The 24,207-nt window shown below is 54.5% G+C and overlaps 3 protein-coding genes across 4 annotated transcripts; 2 read left to right on the plus strand and 1 right to left on the minus strand.

Annotated features, from left to right (window-relative positions):
- The first annotated feature begins 281 nt into the window (after positions 1-281).
- Positions 282-3,014, plus strand: MCEMP1 (mast cell expressed membrane protein 1). The gene is made up of 7 exons (XM_082835167.1): positions 282-376; positions 670-753; positions 1,328-1,450; positions 1,599-1,649; positions 1,726-1,851; positions 2,133-2,201; positions 2,324-3,014. The coding sequence occupies exons 1-7, from the start codon at positions 307-309 to the stop codon at positions 2,338-2,340; spliced, it is 540 nt and encodes a 179-aa protein (XP_082691293.1). The 5' UTR covers positions 282-306; the 3' UTR covers positions 2,341-3,014.
- Positions 3,015-3,833: 819 nt separating this feature from the next.
- Positions 3,834-6,928, plus strand: TRAPPC5 (trafficking protein particle complex subunit 5). Of its 2 annotated transcripts, XM_082835319.1 has the most exons (3): positions 3,863-3,876; positions 5,220-5,295; positions 5,423-6,928. In XM_082835319.1, exons 2-3 carry the CDS (start codon positions 5,281-5,283, stop codon positions 5,999-6,001), a joined length of 594 nt encoding a protein of 197 aa, XP_082691445.1. In that variant the 5' UTR covers positions 3,863-3,876; positions 5,220-5,280; the 3' UTR covers positions 6,002-6,928. The 2 variants fall into 2 exon arrangements, with proteins under 2 accessions (XP_082691446.1, XP_082691445.1); XM_082835320.1 differs by lacking the exon at positions 5,220-5,295 and having other exon boundaries at positions 3,834-3,876.
- Positions 6,929-19,749: 12,821 nt separating this feature from the next.
- On the minus strand, positions 19,750-24,000 carry CLEC4G (C-type lectin domain family 4 member G). The gene is made up of 9 exons (XM_082835939.1): positions 23,928-24,000; positions 23,484-23,585; positions 23,125-23,178; positions 22,872-22,934; positions 22,632-22,736; positions 21,136-21,225; positions 20,769-20,917; positions 20,540-20,655; positions 19,750-20,254 (listed from the first exon to the last, which is right to left on the minus strand). Exons 1-9 carry the CDS (start codon positions 23,980-23,982, stop codon positions 20,116-20,118), a joined length of 873 nt encoding a protein of 290 aa, XP_082692065.1. The 5' UTR covers positions 23,983-24,000; the 3' UTR covers positions 19,750-20,115.
- Positions 24,001-24,207: the final 207 nt, after the last annotated feature.

Genomic DNA, 24,207 nt, shown 5'->3' on the forward strand with positions numbered 1-24,207 from the left:
AACATGTTGATTTGATACATTTGTATATTGCAAGTTCCTGACCGTCCGATTCTGTTTCTGGGTCTATGGGCATCTCTTCTTGGTCCCCCCTGAGACCACTGGTCTCCTAAGATCCCTCTCTAGGTTGGGGTGAGAATGTCCCAGGGTGGGAGGGTCCTGCATCCCTGAAAAGAGGAGGCTGACCTCTCTTTCCTCTCCTCCACCCCAACCCAGAGACTTCCTCATCTTCCCAGACACTTTCTAGTGGGTGGGGTTGTGTGTAGACAAATTGGTAGGCTGGGGACTACGGAGGCTGAGGAGAGCTCCATGAACCAGGAGATCAAGATGCAGGCGGCAGCCTTCAAAAACAAGAAACGGGGGTCCCCAGCCAATGAAGGTTAGACACCTTGGGTGGGGAGGGGAGAGGTACAGAGCTGAAAGCGGGGGCCAGAGGGTTCCTTCCCCCACCCAAAGTGTGTGTGTGTCTGTTTATCACCCAAGTGTTCACTCACATCCTCTCCACTTAATCAAGATGGAGATCTCAGTTCCCCACTCCTTATCTTTACACCCAGAAGCTTGCTGAGTGCAGTGTTCCATGAACCAAGTCGTCTGAGGCCCCTCTCCCACCCTCACCCCTGCCCCAGCGCTCTCGGCAGTTTTCTTCAATCCCTCTCACTGACCTGCCCACAGGTGCAGATGACCCTGCCTATGAGAATATCACCTTCAAAACCCAGCACCAGCCAAAGGGCAGTCACTCACCACCCAAGAATAAGAGTAAGCAGCCGCCCACTAGCCCACATCACACAGCCTTGGGAGGGGCCCGTGGGAGGGACAAGGGGCCGTGTTTGGAGGTCAGGGCCAATGGGGTGGGGTGTGCTGACATCAAGTCTTGTGTGGGACAGCGGTGGGGGGGTGGCTTTGAGGAGGTGGTGATGATGATGGTGTGATGGTGCCGGCGGAGGTGCTGGTGAAGGTCTGGGTGTTGGTGACGGTGAGTAGGGAACCACGTAGTGGATCGGGACAGAACCACCTAGATAGAGCTGATGAGGGTGCTCATGAGGTCCTGGTGATGGAAACAGTGCTGGCAACAACGGGCATTGATGTTGGTGGGTGTTGGTGACAGGGATGTTAAGGGGGGCATGATGGTGACAGTGTTAGCGATAGTTGCTTGTGGCACTGGCCAGGGTGCATGTTGGTGGCAGTGTTGTTGATGGCCACAGCTGCTTATGGTATCGGGAACAGTGGGTATAGGTGAAGAGCTGTCGCCGGTGTTACAGTCAGTGTTGATGGTCTGAGTGGCAGTGTTGGGCCCTGGAGATGACCTGTCCTGCCTCTACCCCTGTTCCAGCCCAGTCCAAGCCAGCCTCCGACCCTGCCCAGGTCCCCCATTGGTTGCCTAGAGCCACGATGAGTCTGTATGTTCTCCTCGCTCTGTCCTGCGTCGTCCTCTTAGCCTGTGTCCTGGTGAAGAGTGAGTGAGGTGTTTTGTTCTGTTTTGGTGGTGGAGGAAGGGGCTGGGGCAGTGTGGAGGGGTTCCCAGGAGCTGGGGCGGTCCAGTGCTGCTCCCAACTGCAGACCTGAGGCGATTCTAAGGTTTTCTTGCCTCCCCACTTGAACAGATTCCAAGATGTCCCAGGAGCTGCTGGTCTTGAGAACGGAGCTCCAGAAGGGTGAGGGAAGGACCTGGGTCGGGGTGGGGGTAGGGAGAGCAGAGGTGACACAGACATCCCTGACCCACACCCTCAGTCTCTCTTTCGGTGGGAGAGTGCCAGGACGAGGAGAAGAAGCGCTGGAACGATGTCAAGCAGGGCATTGACGCGGTCAAGAGCAAGGTCCATGAAGGGAACCAGAAACTGAAGACGCTGGCGACAGGTGCCCTTATAGATCTCCACTGGGCGAATTTGCCTCCATGCCCAATATTGGGCTGGGTGCTGGGGAGTCGGGGGAGGGGACAGCAAGGGTCCCGCCCTTCCAGAGCACAAGGTTTGGAGAGGTGATGGACGTCACCCTCCAAGTCGCTTGGGGAGTATATAAATGCATGAGAACTCCAAGTACATGGGCTGTGTGGCACCCCACGTTGGGGGCCGGGCAGGGAGAAGTCTTCCAGTAAAGCTAAGAAAGCCCCACTTCCGCTTTTTCCCGTCTCTCCCCAGCCTCAGACATGAACCAAATCAGGACTACATTACAGAAAATCCTCCAGACGCTGAAGATGCCAAATGCAAGTAAGCTGGGCCCAGGGGGGGCGGAGGAGGGGCCCCCTTGGATTTGGCCCCAGATTCTCTTTCAAGAGTGGGATCTGTCTGACCTCGGATCTCCACCCTTCGCCCCCGCCCCCGCCCCGCAGAGCCCACACCTCAATAAAAGAAAAGACATCAAAGCCCTGGCTACACCTCGGAGGACAAGATAGCACCTCTCAGTGAAGATGGAAAATAGGGCTCCCAGCCTGGTCTGAAGCTGCGCTTTATCCCACGTGTAGAAAATCACGTGTCTTGGTGAATGTGTTGTGGAGTTGCGTGTGCGCCTATGTGCTCGTGTGTCGGGGTAAGCACTTCATGGAGGGTGGGTATTTCCGTGTTTCCCACAGGAAGGTGTTATGGGTGAATGTTGAAGGTGGGAGTCACAGCAAGTATGGTGTGCACCCCTATGTCACTGCACATGTGATGCACACGTGTATTGCGGCGTGTTGTGAGTGTAATGCGTGTCACCGTGGGTGGCTGTGGCGACCACAGAAGTGTGTCACTGTGGGTGTGGGTGTTGGTGACACGTGTTACACGTGCCCATTTCAGTGTAAACACATGTGTGTCCTGCGGAATGTTGTGTGATGGAGGCGTGAATGGGTGGGGTGGGCACACCATGGGAATGTATCACTGTAATTGTGGGTGTGTGCCCTGTCACACCCACCTGTCATTCTGTGCCGGCCTGAACAGGTGTGTGTCAACACGAGTGTGCCTGATTATGCCACTGAGGGTGTTCAGAGCGTGGACCCGCATGTGTGCATTTGTTTCTGCACTCACATTCCGTGATTCATGATGATAAAGGCCAAGGGGAAACAACGCGGCTTTCAGATCTGTTATTGGTGTGGCTGGGGAGCTTTGGAACCTGGTAGGGAGGGTCTGTAAGTGTTCAGACTCGGAGAATGAGAAAGGTCACACGGTGAACACGTGGACGTAATGCCAGGAACCCTGGGGGCACGAGGGGGCATGAGAACCAATGTCTGCAGTGGGTCCCAGTGTGTCCATGAATGTGTACCCTGGGAGCGACTGAGTCCCTGCGCCGCTGAGTGTGTGCCCATGAGGGTCTGTGGTCTGAGATGTCCAATGTCTCCCTAAGTGTTCATGGGCCCACGAATGTATGAGGCCCTGAGTATGTACTGTGCTCGGGAATGTATCTGTCCACAGGGCATGTATTCATAAGGGCACATGCCCTTAAGTGTACTATGCCCACGGCTCATGGATGTACGTCCTCTGAGAACTTGTGCCCACGGACATGCGCATGGACCCTAAGACAAGTGGACATGTTCGCATGGACATATGTGTGTCCCTAAGACAGGTGAGTGTGTGTGCATGGGCATACGTGTGCCCCCGAGACAAGTAGACATATGCCCAAGGACGCACATGGTCCCAAGACAGAGACGTGTGCCCATCAACAAATGTGTGCTCCTGAGCAGATGGACGACCCGTGCCACTGTCCCAGACAGATCACGGGCCAACCAAGGCCAGCGAGGCCCCTGGCCCGGGCCGCACCCCTCTGTAGGGCCGCACGGACACGCGCGCCGCCGTGCGGCCACTCTCGGGAATCACAGAGCGCGCCCCGCCCGTCCCGCCTCGACGCCTGCGCACGCCGGCCCTTTTGCGGCGCCGTAAAGCAGCTCGGCCGAATCGGCTGCCGCAAGTCCCGGTGAGACCCCGCCCGCCACCACCCTTCCCGGCGCCGTGCCGCGTCCGCTCCCCAACCCCTCTCCGCGGGTCTTTGGGTCCTGGGTCAGGGTCTCGGCGTCCACGATCCCCGGAATCCCTCTTCGGCCCACCCCGGGGGACCACGAGGAGGGTGGGCTCCTTCCCGGTCCCTCTGCCTGGTCCACGCCGGGGCCGGGGTCGCGGGATCTCGGTCTTTCCACGGCTTAGCTCACCAACCCTATGGCAGGCGGGTGGAGGGGTCTCAACACTCCCCCTCCCCTCTCGCGCGCTGGGCGGCCCCCATGTAGGCAGCTGCGCACCGGGGCAGGGGCGTCCTGGAGCTCCTGAGATTCCTGGTCTTTTCATCCCCCACGCAGACCTGGTTGGGACCCTCTCAGCATCCCCAGACCCTTCCGGCTTCTGGCCAGGACCCTGCGTAGTGGGGCGGGGTTCTCAGTTACCCCTCCCGACCCCACCCTTAGCAGGGGAGTGTGTGTCTCAGAGCCCTTGGGATTCCCCCCCTCCCGCCCCATCCGCTGCCATTCCCATCGCTGATCCACATTTTTTTTGGGTTTTTTTGGTCTCAGCACCTCTTAGGGATTTTCTCCCAGCAACCCCCTTCCGGGTCTCTCGCCACCGACAGCTGTGGCTTCACGCCCTGTGATGGGAGGATCACTGCGCCGCTTCCTGGCTCCCCTATAACCCCCGGATCCGACAGTCCTCCCCCTCCCTCCTTCCACGGTGCAGCTACCTTTCTGGAAAGCATGCGGGTGGGGTGTTCCCAACGCCTTCTCTGGCCGCCCCCCCCCCAGTCTTTTTACAAACGCAGGCCCACTCAAAGAGGCATGCTTCGTGCATGACAAATTGGTGCTGCCCGAGGGTGCGGGTTTGGAAGGGTTCCCAACATCCTCTCCTGGCTTGCTCCATGTGTCTTGCCTGTTCCCCAAGCTCCCAACTCTTCTGGCCGTTGGTCTCCACACACCCCCTACTCCTCTCTCCCAGTTTCTCTGACTCCGCAGGGGAGAGGCAGGGAAGTTCTCTTCACCCAGGGAAGTCAGCGCTGTTGCTGCTGGAGCGCATGGCGGGGGGAGGGATAGCTGCCAGTGTACGCTCACGGCCCCCCCATCCTCGTCCCCTTCCTGCCCTAGGTTTGACGCCCCCCTCCCCGCGCACTAGTTTTCTGGTTACTCGTACAGGCGGCGGAGGGCTTAGGACGGTGCTTTGAACGCACAAGGGTCACCTGGAACTCGAGGGGGGTGGTTTCGAGCGCCCCCTTCTGTTCCCCCTCTTGTCTCTCCTCCCACCTTCCCCCTCCACCCGCCTCCCTCCGAAATCCTCTCCTAGCCTAGGGTACAAGCCTACCCCGTCTCCCGTTTGGCCGTGGCTGGCTAGGCGTAACGGAGGTATGCTTTACGCGCAGGTGGGTACCTCCTTTCCTTCTACTCATCTCTTCCCACGTGGGAAATCACTGATGGAGCGCACAAGGGAGGTGGTAGAGAGGGGCTCCTTCCCGCCTCTGACACCCACGTTTTCTCGTCTCCCCGCAGGGCAGCGGCGGCATGGAGGCGCGCTTCACGCGCGGGAAGTCGGCGCTGCTGGAGCGCGCGCTGGCCCGGCCGCGCACCGAGGTGAGCCTGAGCGCCTTCGCGCTCCTCTTCTCCGAGCTGGTGCAGCACTGCCAGAGCCGCGTCTTCTCTGTGGCGGAGCTGCAGGCTCGCCTGGCCGCGCTAGGCCGCCAGGTGGGCGCCCGCGTTCTGGATGCGCTGGTGGCTCGCGAAAAGGGCGCCCGGCGCGAAACCAAGGTGCTGGGCGCCCTGCTCTTCGTTAAGGGCGCCGTGTGGAAGGCGCTCTTCGGCAAGGAGGCCGACAAGCTGGAGCAGGCCAATGACGACGCCCGCACCTTTTACATCATCGAGCGGGAGCCGCTCATCAACACCTACATCTCCGTGCCCAAGGAGAACAGCACGCTCAACTGCGCCAGCTTCACGGCTGGCATCGTGGAGGCGGTGCTCACGCACAGTGGCTTCCCCGCCAAGGTCACGGCGCACTGGCACAAGGGCACCACGCTCATGATCAAGTTCGAGGAGGCGGTCATCGCCCGAGACCGGGCCCTGGAGGGCCGCTGATTTCGCCCCCCCTCCCTCCGATAAAGGATGAAGATAGCCCCCTTCCCAAGCGTGTCTTGTGTCTTGTGTGAGGGCCTCGAGAGATCCGCTCAACACCTTGACCCGGGAATTCCCTGGCGGTGCAGTGGTTAGGACTCGGCGCTTTGACACTTTCACTGCCGAGGGTGCGGGTTCAATCCCTGGTCAGGGAACTAAGACCCCACAAGCCCCGCAGCGCGGCCAAACAACAAAAACACCCACCTTGACCCAGGCCCCTGCCTCAGGCTGCTGAGGGATGCCAAGGCCCAAGCGTGTTTATTTATTATTATTTTTAATATTTTATTTATTTATTTGGCTGCACCAGGGTCTTAGTTGCGGCACGCGGGATCTTTTAGTTGCGGCCCGCGGGATCTAGTTCCCTGACCGGGGATCGAACCCGGGCCCCCTGCGTTGGGAGCGTGGAGTCTTAACCACTGGGCCACCAGGGAAGACCCCCCCCCCAAGCGTGTTTATAGTACAATGGGGAGGTGGGGTGGGGGCAGAGGGAAGATAAACCAGGCCCAAGGAGCTGCTGGTATGGCTGCAGTAGGAATAATGCTGGCACCTTCTGGAATCGGAGTTGGAGGCCATCCCTCGGCTGAGGAAGTGGGGGGGGGGGGTATCAGGGTGGAGGGATCAGGCCAAGGGAGCCTCCTTTAGACCAGGGGCTGGCACACTTTTTCTGTAAAGGACCAGAGGGTGAACAGTTTGCACCCAGCAGCCTCTGTGCAACTACTTTGTGCTGTAGACAGCAGTAGGTTAAGGAGTGGGTGTAGCTGTGTGTCTAGAAAACAGAGGGTGGTTGGTTGTCAACCCTCCACACCTTTTTTTTTTTTAATTTATTATTTATTTTATTTTTGGCTGTGTTGGGTCTTCGTTGCTGCACACGGGCTTTCTCTAGTTGTGGCGTGCGGGCTTCTCACTGCGGTGGCTTCTCTTGTAGCAGAGCACGGGCTCTAGGCGCACGGGCTTCAGTAGTTATGGCACGCGGGCTCAGTAGTTGTGGCGCACGGGCTTAGTTGCTCCGCGGCATGTGGGACCTTCCCGGACCAGGGCTCGAAGCCGTGTCCCCTGCGTTGGCAGGCGGATTCTTAACCACTGCGCCACTAAGGAAGTCCCCAACCCTTTTTTTTTTTTTTTAGACCCTTGCTACTCAGAAGTGTGGTCCCGGACCTCAGTGTCAGCATCCTCCAGGAGCCTGTCGGAAATGCAGACCCTCAGGCCCACCCCAGACCAACCACTCAGAGTCTGCATTTTAGCAAGGTCCCCAGGGGATTCCTGTGGGCAAACTGGGGCGGCTGCCCCCCTCCACCCCCCAAGAGTTTCCAATGCTGCAGGTCTGGGGTGAGCCGGGGATTTGCATCTCTAACAAGTTCCTAGGATCTCCAGGGGCCGCACTTTGAGAACCCTGGCCTTAGAGACCTGGTTCTCAAGGGGAAACAGGCAGGCTCACTTGAAAGTCAGCTGGGTGCTTAAAATAGTTTGCGGTTCATCTCTAAACACATGATCCCATTACCTGAACACACGTTCTTTGTTGACAAAGGAAAATAACTACATTTCAGGCAAACTGCCCTTTTGCCCACCACCCTTGGTCTCTTGATCACTCTTCACACTTCCCGCCACTCCAATGAAAGCCCTTCAGGACTTTGGAGGGGAAAATTTCTTCACATTTTCGCTTCCCCCCACCACGCCCTTGGCCAAGACCTGAACAAGTGTGTGTTTTTTTGTTTTTTTGCGGTACGCGGGCCTCTCACTGCTGCGGCCTCTCCCGTTGCGGAGCACAGGCTCCGGACGCGCAGGCTCAGCGGCCATGGCTCACGGGCCCAGCCGCTCCGCGGCACGTGGGATCTTGCCGGACCGGGGCACGAACCCGTGTCCTCTGCATCAGCAGGCGGACTCTCAACCACTGTGCCCAGGGATTCTCGGTGGCGGAACGCCCTGGGCCAAACTCCTGGATGGGCTGCTTTCCAACTCCAGGCTTGATGCTCTGCCTCTCAGGAAGACGTCCACCTGTGCCCCCGTGTTCCACCTACCAACCAGGACTAGGCCAGGCTGTCCACCGAGCAGGGAGGGACCTGGCTGGAATGTCCCCGGACCGTGCACTGCAAGAGAGCAGGCACCGTGTTACCTCATCTGTCATGCTGTGTCCCCAGCTTGAGGACAGGTAGCCCTCAGTACATGTCTACTGAATGAATGACGCTGGTGGCCTGAGGCTGTTCATTCTGGGCCCCCAAATGTCCCTCTCAACCTTGATCAGGGCTAATTGTGGGGACCTGAACCCACTGCACGTTTTGCTGAGTGACAGACGAGGAACATTTTTAGCAGGGGAGAAAGTTGTCAGGTGGGCAACAGAGAGAAGTCACTGGGGGCCACTGGGTGGGCGAAGATGGCAGGAGGCCTGGGGGGTGGGGACCCTGTGGGACTTCCATGGAGGCCAGGTGGGGGGTGGGGACACTGCAGGGGGCTGTCACCTCGTCCAGGAGCCAGAGGAGGTGGCCTGGAGCAGTGGCAATGGGGATGGAGAGAAGCAGGTAGGTTTGAGATGAGATAGCCTTTATGATGGGAGGGACGTGGGGGTGGGTGCTTGGAAGATGCTATGGAAAATGACCAGTGTGGGTGGACAGCTGGGCGGTGAGGACACAGGAACGAGGAGGAGAAAGTTTGGGAACAAGTCCTGCTGGGCTGCGGGGAGGCCACAGGACGGGGTTCTGGATAGAGGCTGGGCCTGTGATGGAATCTGGAGTTTCCGAGCTTCTGACAACTCTGCAGGCCCAGGCGCCCCAGCCCTAGGCCATAGTGGTGCCCAGTGGCCCTACATGTTCTAACTGGGACTCGACGGCTTGCGTGATGCTAGGTTCCTGCCAAGACTCAACTTAGACGCCCACACAACACACACACACACACACACACACACACACACACACACACACACACACACACCACAAAAGCACAAATCGACATGCAAAGACATCCACACAACACACATACAAAGATTCAGACAGGGCTTCCCTGGTGGCGCAGTGGTTGAGAGTCCACCTGCTGATGCAGGGGACACGGGTTTGTGCCCCGGTCCGGGAAGATCCCACATGCCGCGGAGCGGCTGGGCCCGTGAGCCATGGCCGCTGAGCCTGCGCATCCGGAGCCTGTGCTCCACAGCGGGAGAGGCCACAACAGTGAGAGGCCCGTGTACTGCAAAAACAAAAAAAAAGATTCAGACACACGGACAAACAGTACTGTCCAACCACAGATACCTACACAATGCAAAACTGCACATGCCCCACGTGCACACAGACACAACCCAGAGGCATCTACACAGCACACACACAAAGATACAGACCACAGGATACCACCAAACCACACACATACACAACGCATACACATAGATAGACACAGACACAGACAAATACACAGAAATGCACAGAGGTACACACAGCACACACACACAACTTAAACACACAGAGACAACACACAGTGGGACTACAGATGCAAGATAGACGCACTCAATGTGCACACAGATACACACAACGTAATCACATGCACACATAAACACAAATGCACATATAAGTGTACCGAAACATACATAAAACGCACAGAGACACACACCACAGATATGCAACACACACGCACACGCGCAAGTACACGGTCATACAGACACACACGTACGCCCTCTACCGGTCTTCTGCAGAACTGTTTCCAAAGAGGGCTTGATGGACAGAAGCAGGGTCCTCCTCCAGCAGCCCTCCTGCTGGAGGAGGGGAGGAGGGCTGGACTTGGCCCTCCTCCCCCCCACCCCCCATCCCCCACAGGCCTCAGTTTCCCCTTAGGACCTCTCCCTTCACCTCTGTACCACCGCCCGGCTTCAATCACCCCCAATCCTTGCTACTTCCCACATCTCTGTTCAGCCCCATGCATCTCCTGTGCATCGCTCGTTCATGCGACGAAAAAACTCATCAATAGTCAATCTAAGAAAGAAACGGAAAATTTTTATTGGAGCCAACCTGAGCATTATAACCCGGGAGACAGTCTCTCAGAGAGCTCTGAGGGCTGTTCCGAAGAGGTAAAGGAGGCCAGTATAGATGTGATTTTGGAGAAGGGGGGTTCGTGCAATCGAGCAGTCATCTTTTTATTAATTTTTTTAATTTTAACTTTAAATTTTTTATTTTTGGCCGCACCACGTGGCATGTGGGATCTTAGTTCCCCAACCAGGGATGGAACCCACGCTCCCTGATTTAGAAGCACAGAGTCTTAACCACTGGACCACCAGGGAAGTCCCTCATCTTTTTTTTTTTTTAATTTTATCGAAGTATAGTTGATTTACAATGTCGTGTTAATTTCTGCTATACAGCAAAGTGACTCAGTTATACATATATATTCTTTTTCATATTTCATATTTGAGTACTCATCTTGGTAGAAGGTTGCTGCTGTTCTCGAGGAACAGATATCTTAGTTAATGGTTTTAGTGGTTTCCTAAGGATGGGATGATGCAAGAAACTGAGTTCATAAAATTGTCTCCTGGAAATCCCTGTCTATCCGAGGGCCAGTTCTGCCAATTTTCCTACAGCACAAAGTGCCTCATCCTGTTACAATCCCCTCCCTTTCGGTCTTAATTTCGACCAAAGTTTGGGAGGCATTTCGTGACCAATTTGTCCCATGGTGCTAGGAATGCTCGTTCCCGGGTCTGGCGAAGATTTCATGGATACAGCCACTCAGTGTGCTATTAGTGGACTGTTACAGTAGCCAAAAGCTTCTGGACTACCTCTCTTACTAGCTCGTTATGGTCCAGGCAATGGTTCCCTCTGTTGCTTCTTCCCATAGCTAGAGTTACACTATTACAATCACTGATCTTATAAGACTATATATTTGATCAACCGTTTCAAGTCACCTAGTCATGATTAAATCTACCTGAGGCTCGATTACACATTTTTTTAAAGTCTTCTTTTTAATAAATTTATTTATCTTATTTTACTTATTTATTTTTGGCTGTGTTGGGTCTTTATAGCTGCACATGGGCTTTCTCTAGTTGCGGCGAGCGGGGGCTACTCTTTGCTGCGGTGCGTGGGCTTCTCATTGCGGTGGCTTCTCTTGTTGCAGAGCACAGGCTCTAGGCACGCGGGCTTCAGTAGTTGTGGCTCGTGGGCTCTAGAGCGCAGGCTCAGTAGTTGTGGTGCACGGGCTTAGTTGCTCCGCGGCATGTGGGATCTTCCCAGACCAGGGCTTGAACCGTGTCCCCTGCATGAGCAGGTAGATTCTTAACCACTGCACCACCAGGGAAGTCCCTCGATTACACATTTCGTAATGCAAGAAACAATAATCTGGTGAAAGAGGCAGAATACAAGTAATATAGTTAGTGGCATTAATAAGGTCATAAGTAAGTATTTAAGCTGAGAACTACCATTAGGTACTGCCCAGGATCGCCCCAGGTTGTCTGACCAGTCTGTTCAGCATCCATCTCTATCTTTAAGGAAAATGGTATATTAGCATTGTATGGAAAGTTCACCGAAGATGTCTGCACCTATAAGGCGAGTGGTGGCTCGTCGTGACCCCTTGCAGATTGTGGAAGGAATGTCACCGTCTAAGGAGTTACAGGGCTGGCGCCAGAGGGAGAAAATTGATCTTTATGGTTGAGTAGGTAGTTCTGCCGTTGGGGAGGTCTGGTTCACACATAATGCAGATGCACCAGGCACACAAGAGGGCGAGGGAGGAGACCAAAGGGCAGAGGAAAAATTTTATGTTTAAATTTTTCTCGTCTCCCCTTAAAATGTGAATTTTTTTAAAGCACATTCTCTGCATTCAAAGACCTTATTCTTTATTTTTAAATTAATTAATTTATTTTTGCTGTGTTGGGTCTTTGTTTCTGTGCGCGGGCTTTCTCTAGTTGTGGCAAGTGGGGGCTACTCTTCATCTTGGTGTGCTGGCCTCTCACTATCGCGGCCTCTCTTGTTGGGGATCACAGGCTCCAGACGCGCAGGCTCAGTACAAATGTGAATTTTTATTTCATCACTGGCATTCACTCACTCATTCATTCATTCATGCATTCAGTGAGACACTGGACACCATGATGGGCCCTTGGGGCTGATGTCATGAACAAGCTGGACAAAATCTCTACCCTTGGAGCTGAGACGTTCTCTCTGGGGAGACAGACAAATGTCAGATGGTGACGGATGTCAGAGACATAAAGGAGATAGGAGGAGGGGGTGTCAGAGGCACTATTTAAATAGTGATCCAGGAAAGCTCTCTGAGTAGGTGACGTTTAGCCGGAACCCCTGCAGAGAATGAGACCCCCAGCTCATGGATAGGGGGAGGGATCCCCAGCAGGAGAAACAGCACTTGCAAAGGGCAAAGACGAGCCCGCAAGGCCCCGTGTAGCTGTCACCTGCCCCTTCTGCACACGCCTGGGGATCCCCTGGGCAGCAGGGTCTGTTGGAGGAAATCGAGGGGGGCTGGTGTGATAAGTAGAGTGGGCCCAGCTGCGACCCCTGCCCCGGGCTGAGCACAGCATTGCCCACCACCACCTGCCTTCTCCCCACCCCATCAGCCACATTCCTTATCTTTTGACTGGTCCTGTCTCTCCTCTTCCACGACCCCACCCCCGGTCACCATCTTCCCTCCTGGACAATGGTGGCAGTCCCCTCTCCATCAGCCGCAGGACCACATCTTCCCCCGCTTCCAACCCTCCGTGCCTCCCCTGCCTGGAGTTCAAGGGCTTTACCTGCTGCTCCTCAGCCTCTCCAGCCACACCTTCCCCCACCCCCACTCCCTACAAGACTCCCCAGGTGCACTCTTACACCTCAGGGCCTTTGCACTGGCAGCTGCCACTCCTGGGGTGCCAAGCTGGCCTGCAGTGACAGTTTGCACGGAGGCCTCCCTGACAGCAGAGGCCGGGCTGGAGGCCTCCTCTGAGACCCCACAGTCCTCTGTATTCCCCTTACCCAGTCCATCTGTGTTAGGTGGGCCTCTCCTGGGACGCGGAGCTCCCCGCGGGTAGGACCTGGGCCCCCTTCCTGGAGGGGCCCTGAGCTCACAGGCAAATGTGCCCCTCCTTACTCCCCTTCCCAACCGTCATCCACGCAGAGAGCAGGTCAGCAGGAAGAGGAAAGGCACATGTGGGATGGGAAGCGGCTGGCTCTGCACTCTCACGTCCTGGAGCTCAAGTGGCTGATTTTGTTTTTTTGTGCTGTTGTGGGTGGCGAGGGCTTGGGTGGGGGGGTCTCAGGATGAGGGGGACACAGAGGCTGGCTTGTCCACATCCTTCCTTCTGGAGAGACTCCCAGGCCCAATGCCCACTCCCTCCAGCCCCTCCAGGCCCCAGCACATCCCCAGGGACCAGGGGGGCTGAGCCAGCCCATCCTGGGAATCCTGAGAGCATTCCAGGACTGCACTGGGAGATTCGGGGGTTTCTCTCTGACATTGCCCATGGTTCTCTGAGAGGATGGGATATTGTGTGGGGACCAGGCTAGAGGGTGGCTCCCAGCCCCCTAGAGATACAGAAATCTTGGACCCCGGGCTCCACCATCAGGGACCCATGCTCTGAGCTTCCTGGAGACCCAGGAATCCAAACCCTTAAGGACCCAAGAAGCCAGGACCCCAAGCCCCACACTCAGTGACCCAGGCCCCTAGCCCTTTGGAGATCCAGGATTTCAGGACCCCAGTCCTGACTTTCAGGACCCCAGAAATCCAGGCCCCCAGCCCCTTAGGGACCCAGGAAGCCAAGATCCTAGTCTTTTTTTTTTTTAACACTGGCTCCGTTTTATTTATTTGTTTGTTTGTTTGTTTATTCCCAGTTTTTTGGCCATGCTGCATGGCTTGCGGGATCTTAGTTTGCCGACCAGGGATTGAATCCCAGCCACGGCAGCGAAAGCCGTGAAAGCGCCAAGTCCTAACCACTGGGCCGCCAGCGAATTCCCCAAGATACCAGTCTTGACCCTCAGGAACCCAGAAATCCAGGACCCCAGGTCCTCAGTCCCTCAGGGACCAGGCCCCGAGACCTTAAGGACTTTGGTCTAGGATGGTGAGGTTTTTCTGCTCCATCTGGCTCTTCTGCGGGCTGGTTCCCTAGGTTGGTCAGGACGGTAGGAATGCTGCCCTCTTCTGGATATACCTGGTCACTGCTTCCCCCGACTGGGTGACTCCCCACAACCCGCGTGGTTGATAGAAGGCCACGGAGTCCCAGCTCCACCCCCTTCTCCTGTGGGCCTCAGTTTCCTCATCTGTAAAGTGGGTATATGCACAGTTCTCTCACGTAGGTTGTTGTGTGCATAAGTCCTTCGGCACGATTAAAAAAAAAGTCTCTTCCGCAGGATAGAGAGAAGCCAGCAACAGATGGGAGCGCTGTTAGCACTATTTCCCGAAACACATCAATGTCGCGTATCTCCCATTATTAATACCCTCCCCCGCCCCCCGCCACAAAGCACAAAGGCTCTTGGAAGAAAACTCCCTGCAGCCAGCAGGGCCCTGTGTGGCTGGCACCTTCCTTGCCTGCATTGTTCCTTTGCTCAGCTCCAGCCACATCTGCACACGTTTCTGATTTTTGAGCCCTCTGGCTGGCCTTTCCTTATCCTCCAGTTCTCTGCCCTCCAAGAGAAGTGGTCCCGGCTAAAGTGGCCCCTAGCCCCTCAGTCACCCTGTCAATGGTCTCTATGACCCCCACCTGTGAAGGTGTCCGGTTTGCTTATATCTTGCACAGTGCCCATTAGAACACGAGTTCCAGAAGGGCAGGGGCAGTGCCTGTTGTCACCACCGAGTCCCCAGCCCGTGGCTCAGGGCTAGGCACACAGTAGGTGCTTTACAGACATCACATCTGTAGGAGTTTCTTAATGACTGCTGTAAGGAATTACCTCAAACTGGCTGGCTTTAAACAACGTAAGTGTATTATCTTGCAGTTCTGGAGGTCAGAAGCCCAATACAGGTCTCACTGGCTAAAATCAAGGCGTGGACAGGGTTGCCCTCCTCCTGGACATTCTAGAGAGAATGTTTTCTTAGCTTTTCCAGCTTCTAGAGGCCCCCCACTTTCAATGGCCTGTGGCCCCTTCCTCCATCTTCAAAGCAAACAGTGTAGCATCTTTCAACCTTTCTCTGACTCTGATCCTCCTGCCTTTCTCTTATAAGGGCTCTTGGGATAATATTGGGCTTACCTGAGTAGTCCACGATCATCTCCCCATCTCCAGATCCTTAACTTAATCTCACCTGCAAAGCCCCTTTCACCCTGTCAGGTTGCCTATTCACAGGTTCCAGAGATTGGGACGGAAACATCTTTGGGGGTCATCATTCAGCTGACCACAGCACCTGAGGAGGTAGATGTTATTATTGTTCCCATTTGATAGATGTAAAAACTGAGGCTCAGGGAGGCAAAGTCACTTGCCTAGGCTCACCCATCGAGTAAGTGGCAAGCACAGGTTCTAGACTCTGGTCCTTCTGTCTGCATCTGTCAAATCCATCCATTTGAGCCATCTGTGAGTGGACGTGGGGACACAGGAGAGGGAAGAGTTGGGGGCGGGGTGGTGAGGTGGATGGCAAAGGGGCTGCCAAGGGGACAGGAGGAGTGTGTGTTCTGTCCTACCCTAGGGGCTTCCCCAGATACCTCAGCCAACCCAGTAAGATGCCTCAGGATCCCGGGGGGGGGGGGTCCTGGAATTGGGGGGGAGGGATGCGGGAGGTTGGAAACGACAAGCTACTCTGTCCCAAGTTCACTTCCTTGGAAAACGGGGTGACAGATAGGGCCGTTGCATCCAGGAAACCCTGGCTGGGCTCCAAGGTCATCGTTGATTTGCTGACTCAGCCCCAGACAGTGGGGTCATGTGGTCACTCAGGGGGCTGTTGGTGGGAACACCTACTGGGAAAGGGTAAGAGGGTGGCCGGAAGGGGTCTCTTCTGCCCCCAACCCCCTGCTTCCCAGCACAAGCCCCTTTGGCCTCTCCAAGACAGACCCTGCTTTCCCTCCCCCACCTCACTCCTTAGGATAGAAGTGCAGGGAGCGGGGGGACTGCTTTTCCACAATGTTCCAATTTCACCACGTGGGCACACCACCTTCTATTTCTCCTCATCACCTCCTCTTCATCACCTGCCAGACTGTGAGCCCCAAGAAGGCAGCAACCACAACCTGAACCCCAACATTTCATTACGACAATGTTCAAGCGGACAGAAAAGTGGAGTTTTAGAATGAAAATCCATCCCTAGATTCTACAATCAACACTGTCTATATTTGCTTGATTACAAATCTGTTCATCCATCCACCCCTCAATCCGTTTTATTTTTCATGCATTTCAAAGTAAGGTGCAGACATTAGCTCACTCCAGCCCCCTACATATCAATACTAAACCCCCTCCCAAATGCTCCAACCCACAGACCGTGAACGAGAGGTCAGTGTTCACTGGCTGCTCTCCTAACCTTTTTCCCTTTTGAGCAAAATAACTTAGGATGAAATACACAAATGCCAGCAGTGTTTTCTTGGAGCTTTGACAAATGCATTCACCTGTGTAATCCAAACTTCTATCAAGGTACAGCATGTTTCCATCATTCCAGAAAGTTCTTTCATGGCCCTTCCCAGGAAGTCTCTGCCTCTGATCCCGGGGAACGACTGTGCCCACAATTTTCCAAGCTTGAGTAGTTCTGCCTATTCTAGAACTTCATATAAATGGGCTCATAGCGTCTATACGATTTTGTGGGTGGCTGCTTCCACCCAGTCTAAGGTAAAAAAACAAGAGGTTATTTTTACCTCTTGTTCTCCATTGGAACTCCAGTGCCTGGCATACAGTAAGTGCACAAGAAATGTTTCTGGGTGAGAAAATGGTGGCATTGAATGAATGAATGAATGAAAGAAATTGCTCCTTGTTCACGGAGACTTGCTCTCCCATCAGCTCTCCCCTCTCCAGCTTCTCTCTGGCCAACCTCCTCCTCGGTCTGCTGAAGCACCACTGTTGTCACCCCCAGAAGGCCCCTCTTTGGGGTGCAGTCAACAACCCTTCTATTTGTCTCTGTTCAGGGGGCTGCAGTTCCAAACGGCAGAGACCCCTCCCCAACCTCCTGCTTCCCAGCCCCCTGCCCTGTCTCATCTTCCCGTGAAAACACGTGTTATCAGGCACATGTAAACCCGTGCTTCCTGCTTTCCCACAATATCAGCTTCGATTTCCAGCCTCATTTCCGCCCCTCCTGCTCTTCTCTAGATAAGCACCTCCACCTGGTTCTCGAACTGCTAAAGCCTCTCTTGGGTCAAAAATACCCTCCCCGAGCCGCCTGGAGACATCGCTGAGTATTGGGGATGCAAAAAGGGTGCAACCACCTTGGAAAACTGTTTGGCTTATAAACTTAATCACTTACCTACTATCTGACCCACTCCCAGGTGTTTACCCAAGAGAAGTGAAAACTCAAATCCATAAAAAGTCCTGTATGAGATTATTCACAGTAGCTTGGTTCATACTCTCACATTCAAACAACACAAACATCTGTCAACAGGTGACTGGATACACAGATGGTGGTCCAGCCGATCAATGGGAGATGATTCAGCAATGAAAAGAAACAAACTACAACAGCGTGGGTGAATCTCAAAAACACTATATGGCCAGAGAAAGAATCCAGGCACAGAGCACTACCCACTGTACGATTCAGTGTATATGGCATTTGAGAAAAGACAAATCTCATCAATAGTGGTGGAAAGCAGGTCAGTGGTGGCCTGGGGGAGGGGAGGAGGGGAGGATTGATTGGGAAGGGACAAGAAGGAATTTTAGGAGGTGATGGAAATGTTCTAGATCTGCAGTGCAGTGGTGCCTACACATCTGTATATATTTCTCAAAGCTTGTTAAACTGTAAGCTTGAAATAAGTGCATTTAAAATAAAAATTTTTTTCAACTGTTGTAAAATAAACATAACATAAAATGTACCATCTTAACCATTTTTAAGTGGACAGTTCAGGAGTGTTAAGTATATTCGCATCGTTCTGCAACAGATCTCCAGAATTGTTTCGTCTTGCAACACTGAAACTCTGTACCCATTAAACAACAGTATTTGTCCTTATTTCACACCGCATAATGCTGTATTATGTGTCAGAATTTCCTTCCTTTTTAAGGCTGAATAATATTCCATTATATGGATGAGTATGTTTGGTTTATCCACTCATCCATTGATGGACACTTGGGTTGCTTCTCCCTGTTGGCTATTGTGAATAATGCTGCTATGAACATGGGTATGCAAATATCTTTTCAAGACCCTGCTTTCAGTTCTTTTGGATATCTATCCAGAAGTGGAATTGCTGGGTGACATGGAGTTTCTTGGGGGGAGCCTGACCCTCGTGACCTTGATTTCAGTCCAGTGAAACGAATTTTGTTTATTTTCTCTTTTTGGCCGCACTGCACAGCATTCGGGATCTTAGTTCCCCGACCAGGGATCGAACCCATGCCCCTGCAGTGGAAGCATGGAGTCTTAACCACTGGACCACCAGGAAAGTCCCAATGAAACTAATCTTGGACTTCTGACCTCCACAACTGTAGAATAGATGTATATTGTTTGAAGCCACCAAGTTGGCAGGCATTTGTTACAGCAGCAGTAGGAAACTCATACACTCTTCCAAGCTGACTGTCTGGAAATCCATCAGTCTGGTCAACAGTCTACTAGGTATTTTATCTATCCATAAGTCAGATGGCTCCTGGGAAAGGTCAATGCCTTGCTCTGGGTTGGCGTTTATTTATTTATTTTTATTTATTTATGGCCACACCACTCGGCATGTAGGATCTCTGTTCCCCCACCAGCTATCGAGCCTGCACCCCCTGCAGTGGAAGTGTGGAGTCTTAACCACTGGACTGCCAGGGAAGTCCCCTGTGCTGCAGGTTAGAGGATTCAGAGAAGGGTTGGGGGTTTCCTGGTTACAGCACTGAAAGATTCTGTCTGGCCAGGGAGTTGGGGTGCTGTTCCCTCCTGTTCCTGCTCCGTGGATGCTCTCAGGGCTGGGCAGCTTGGGGGCTCTGAGCAGCTTTGGTTCTGGGTTCAGCTCTGCACAGAACTAAAAGCTGCTAGCCTGTCACTCCCCTCAGTTGGACAGTTGGATCCGTCTCCACTGGAAATGCTGGGAGAGCCCCCAGGTCCCCAAGACAGGAGCAGGAAGCTTTGGGAGTGCAGGGTAAATTCAGATCAAAAGTCTCCAATTGATAACGCTAGGCTGTGTGCACCCCACACCCACCAAATGGGTTCAGCCATAGCTTACACTTTCCAACACTCTCTACCTGCAAAGCCCTCCCTTCCCAGCTCCATGTGCTGAAAGCCCATTGTTCTTGGAAGGTCCATCTTCTCTGGATGTATTTCCTGAACATCCCACAGAACCTGGGTGCCCGAGACGAAAGGGACATGCTCATCAGATCCGGGCAGCCCCTCTCCCACCTGTCTTAGGGCCTTGTGTCAGGCTGCCCGTAGTCTCCACAATAGGGTGACAGTCTCCTCGAGGAACAGGGCCAGCACTGCAGCATCTCAGCAGAGTTCCTCTCCCTGGGGACACAGGTGGCTCCTTCAAACGCACCATGTATCCCTCAGTCGAGTCACTGGTCACATTGTCCCAGGGGTAGGGATGGGGGTCAGACTCATTCCTGTGTCCCCAGTGCCCTACAGCCCCTGGCCCAATGCAGGTTACCCACTGGGTTTGGGGGGTATCATAGGCCCCTGAGGTCAGGGTCACTCACATGGGTGACATCAGAGTCCCTGAGATAAAGCTTAGAACAGCTAACCAGAGCCAGGAGCCAAGATTCCTTTCTCATTTATTGATGCTCCCTCGGGCTGCAAAGAAAGCTCTCAAAATCCCTTCTTTGAGGCCTTCCATCTGCATGGTAAAATGAAGTAAATTAAACAGCTCCATCCTTGAGTTACTTGACCTTGGTTAGGGAGGGCGCTAGGGTCAGATCACAGGGCTGGGGAGCTCAGATTTTGGGGCGGGTGGGGACTAGGTGAGGTCCACGGGTGAGGGGTTGCAGTGAGGCTGGAGCGGAGGTCTCAGAGTGCAGTTACTGGCCTACGCTGTGGGTGGGGTGAGAAATTAATGGAGGTGGGCGGAGCCAGGACGGTGAGCGGCTCAGGCGATTGGACAAGTGCCAGTGGGCGTGACTCTGGGGCACTGGGGGAGGTCAGCAGCTGAGCCTCTTCTCACAGATCCAGCTGTCGTCCCTGTTGTCGCAAGGTGCGTCGTTCCACATCCCCGTGCGGAGAATCATGATGCAGTCCTCGCGCCCCAGCGAGTCGTTGGGCTCCCCCTGATTCCAGTGGCTGCAGTGGTTTAGCGGGGGTGTTGCTGGGAGGCTAGGCTGAGGATGGCCATGGGGTCCAGCCTTCCTTTCCGGAGTCTAGCCTGTTTATTGCTTGGGGCTAACCTAGACATCCTGAGGGTCTAACCTGAGCACACGCACCTGGGATATAACTTTCTAACCCCAGAATTTAACCTTAGTCACTTCCTGGGGTGTAGCCCGCCCATCCCTAAGGAGGCCCTGAGATCTGGCCGAAGCGCTTCTCCTAGGATCCGAACTGTCAGCCTCCCCAAGTCCCTTCCTTCACCTGAAGCTGAGCGGGACTCCGTCCACCCACTGGTAGCCCTGGATCCTGCGCGCCCTGCGCACGGCCCTCAGGCCCAGCCAGTAACCGCGGCCACCAGTGTTCCGACTTAGGAAGACCTGGGCAAGAGGGGAGACTGAGCCACGCGTCCGTCCGGCCCCGCCCCCAACCACGCCCCCTCAGGTAAACTCCTTCTCCCCGCCCCCCGCCCCCCAAAGCCGGAGCTGCGCACCTGCTCATCCAGGCCCCCGACAATCACCAGGTGCGCTCTGGCGCCCTCGCAGTGGCGCTGCGCCTCCACCCACGTGGCCCGTTGGGTGGAGAAAAGGTAACAGGAGCCCTGGAATGGCAGCCACGACTTGGGGCACTCCTCGCAGGAGCCTGCAGGGTGGCGAGGATCAAAGTGGTGATTTGCTCCCAAGTGGAGCAGATGGTGAGGATTGGGGAGGGGAGTGTTGGACCACTGGGCTCAGGGTCGGTGCCACTGAGACCAGGCCAAGGTCAAAGGGCGGGGCCAGGCGGATCAGGGAACCCTGGGGCCCAAGGGCGGGATCCACTTGTCCTCTCCTCTCCCCTTCACCCCTCCGGATCGTGCTCACTGTTCCCGAGCCGGACTCCTTCCAGCGCCCGGAAGAGCTCAGTGCGGATGTTCTCACGGTCCCTACCGGCTTCGGCCAAGCTCTGGGTCACTGCGAGGTAAAAGGAGTCCAGATTATAGCTAGGCTCAGCATCAGTAATAGGGTCATGATCAGTTAAGGTCAGCATCCACTTCCGTAGTCATTGCCAAGGTCAAGGATGACAGCGCCCATTTTTGGATTGGGTTGTTTGTTTTTGTTATTGAGCAAACAACCCCATCCAAAAATGGGCAGAAGACCTAGACAGACATTTCTCCAAAGAAGATATACAGATTGCCAACGAACATATGAAAGGATGCTCAACATCATTAATCATTAGAGAAATGCAGATCAAAACTACAATGAGATATCATCTCACACCGGTCAGAATGGCCATCATCAAAAAATCTAGAAACAGTAAATGCTGGAGAGGGTGTGGAGAAAAGGAACACTCTTGCACTGCTGGTGGGAATGTAAATTGATACAGCCACTATGGAGAACAGTGTGGAGGTTCTTTAAAAAACTACAAATAGAACTACCGTACGACCCAGCAATCCCACTACTGGGCATATACCCTGAGAAACCCATAGTTCAAAAGGAGTCATGTACCAAAATGTTCATTGCAGTTCTATTTACAATAGCCCGGAAATGGAAACAACCTAAGTGTCCATCATTGGATGAATGGATAAAGAAGATGTGGCACATATATACAATGGAATATTACTCAGCCATAAAATAAACGAAATTGAGTTCTTTGTAGTGAGGTGGATGGACCTAGAGTCTGTCATACAGAGTGAAGTAAGTCAGAAAGAGAAAAACAAATACCGTATGCTAACACATATATATGGAATTTAAGAAAAAAAAAAGGTCATGAAGAACCTAGGGGTAAGACGGGAATAAAGACACAGACCTACTAGAGAATGGACTTGAGGATATGGGGAGGGGGAAGGGTAAGCTGTGACAAAGCGAGAGAGAGGCATGGACATATATACACTACCAAACGTAAAATAGATAGCTAGTGGGAGGCAGCCGCACAGCACAGGGCGATCAGCTCGGTGCTTTGTGACCACCTGGAGGGGTGGGACAGGGAGGGTGGGAGGGAGGGAGACGCAAGAGGGAAGAGATATGGGAACATATGTATATGTATAACTGTATGTATATGTATAACTGATTCACTTTGTTATAAAGCAGAAACTAATAATTGTAAAGCAATTATACTCCAATAGAGATGTTAAAAAAACAACAACAATGACATCACGGTCAAGGACTGTTATAGCTGGGTAGGGTCCAGTTGCAGTTGGGGTTAGGAGTTGCAGTCAAGGTCAGAGTCCAGAGGTCAGGTTTAGGATGGAGGACACGACTGGGGTCAATGGTCAGGATCACAGGACAGGTGGGGGTCACAGAAGGGTCCGGAGGTGAATCAAGGGTAGGGTAACAGCCGGGGTGAGGGGTCAGGGATCATGGCAATGTCCTGCCCTCACCGCGCTCGCTCAGTTCTTTCAGGGCGCTCTCCTGCTGGATCAGCTTCGACTGTGCCTCTCTAAGCTTGGTGTGCACGGTCTGCAGCTGCGCCTGAGTCCCCAGGCCTGGGAAGGGGGGCGAGGATGGGGGCGGGACATCTGAGACCAGCCTGCCGCCCCCGCTACACGCCAGAGCCCCGCTCCCACTCGCCTCCTCCAATCCCGGCCACAAGCCCCGCACCCTCGGTCCACCAGTCTCACAGCAGCTATTGCAGGCTCGGACCTCCTCCTTCAGGACACCCAGCACCGCCGTCTGCTTCGAGGCTGGAACGATCCCCCGTCCACCCCACATACTCCAGTTCACCCTCGGGGACTCACAGGACCCTGCCCAACTCCAGGGCCAGCCTAGCAGACTGTGAGGTCCCCACCGACCCATCCACTACCCCGATGCCAGGGTCCAAGACCCTTCCGCCCCCGAACTTTGGGGACCCAAGAGCCCCTATTCTGCACGTACAGTTTGTCCTCAGCAGATCCTGCTGGCCAAGCAGCGCCCCGCGCTCTGTGGAGGCTGCAGAGAGAGGGGGACTCGGGAACTCTCCCCGCGGCCCGAGGGGTGCAAGGACCCTGATCACCGGACACACAGAGTGGGTGGACAGGCGTGCAGCGCACGTGATGTGCACACACACCGACAAAGGACAAACACATTCACAGGCACATATGCACACACGTGGGTGCACACAAACTCTGTTCTGACGTGTTCACACTCAGACCCAGGCAAGGGCCTGGGACCTGGCTGGTGTGCTCAGGGATGGAGAAAAGGTCTATGTCCCCAGGGGGGCTGGACACGACCTCCCCCGTCATCCAGTCACTCACCCTTGGAAAACAGGACGCTCAGAACGAGGGCCCACAGGATTGTGACCACCAAGAGAGCCAGGGCCAGGAGGAGGGGTCTCTGTCCCCCGCGTCCCCAGTGCCCTGGGATAACACGAATGGACTCCTGAGTTCCTCCTGAGTTCCTCCGGTACCAGGACCACCCTGGATCCCTGGGCCCTGAGGACTGAGCCCTGGATGCTTGGGTTCCTCTCAGGAAACTGAGATTCAGAGAGGTACAGTAACTTGTCTGTGGTCACACAGCCCCTAAGTGGCGGAGTTGAAATTTTAATCCAGGTCCAGCTGGCTCTAGGGCCTGTGGTGTCTCTCCTGCACTCACTACGTAGGCCCTCTCTGGGCTGGTCCTCTCCATGCTCCCATCAAACCCCAAACCACTGGTCAGAGAGGGACCCCAGGGGACCTGTGAGGCAGCCCCATTGCTCATACCTCCGGGGACCTCCTCCAGCCTGCCGTCCCACCTGCTGTACCCGGCCATGTCCATGGTGAACAGACATCCAGCTCTGGGAGTAGATATAAAAGTAGCCCCATCCCTCTCCCCACCCCACCCACCCTCTTCCTTCCTTCCCGTCTCCTGTGTCTCAATTCCTGGTACAGAGAGCCACTGACCAATCACAGCGATGGGCCCTTTCTGGGCTGGGCTTAGCTGGGCTGGACTGGGCTTCAGTAAGGGTGGGGCGGGGAGGGGAAGTGCGGAGCTGAGGGGGGT

This window comes from Leucopleurus acutus, assembly GCF_964270905.1.
Source record: "Leucopleurus acutus genome assembly, chromosome: 3".
Lineage (NCBI taxonomy): Eukaryota > Metazoa > Chordata > Mammalia > Artiodactyla > Delphinidae > Leucopleurus > Leucopleurus acutus.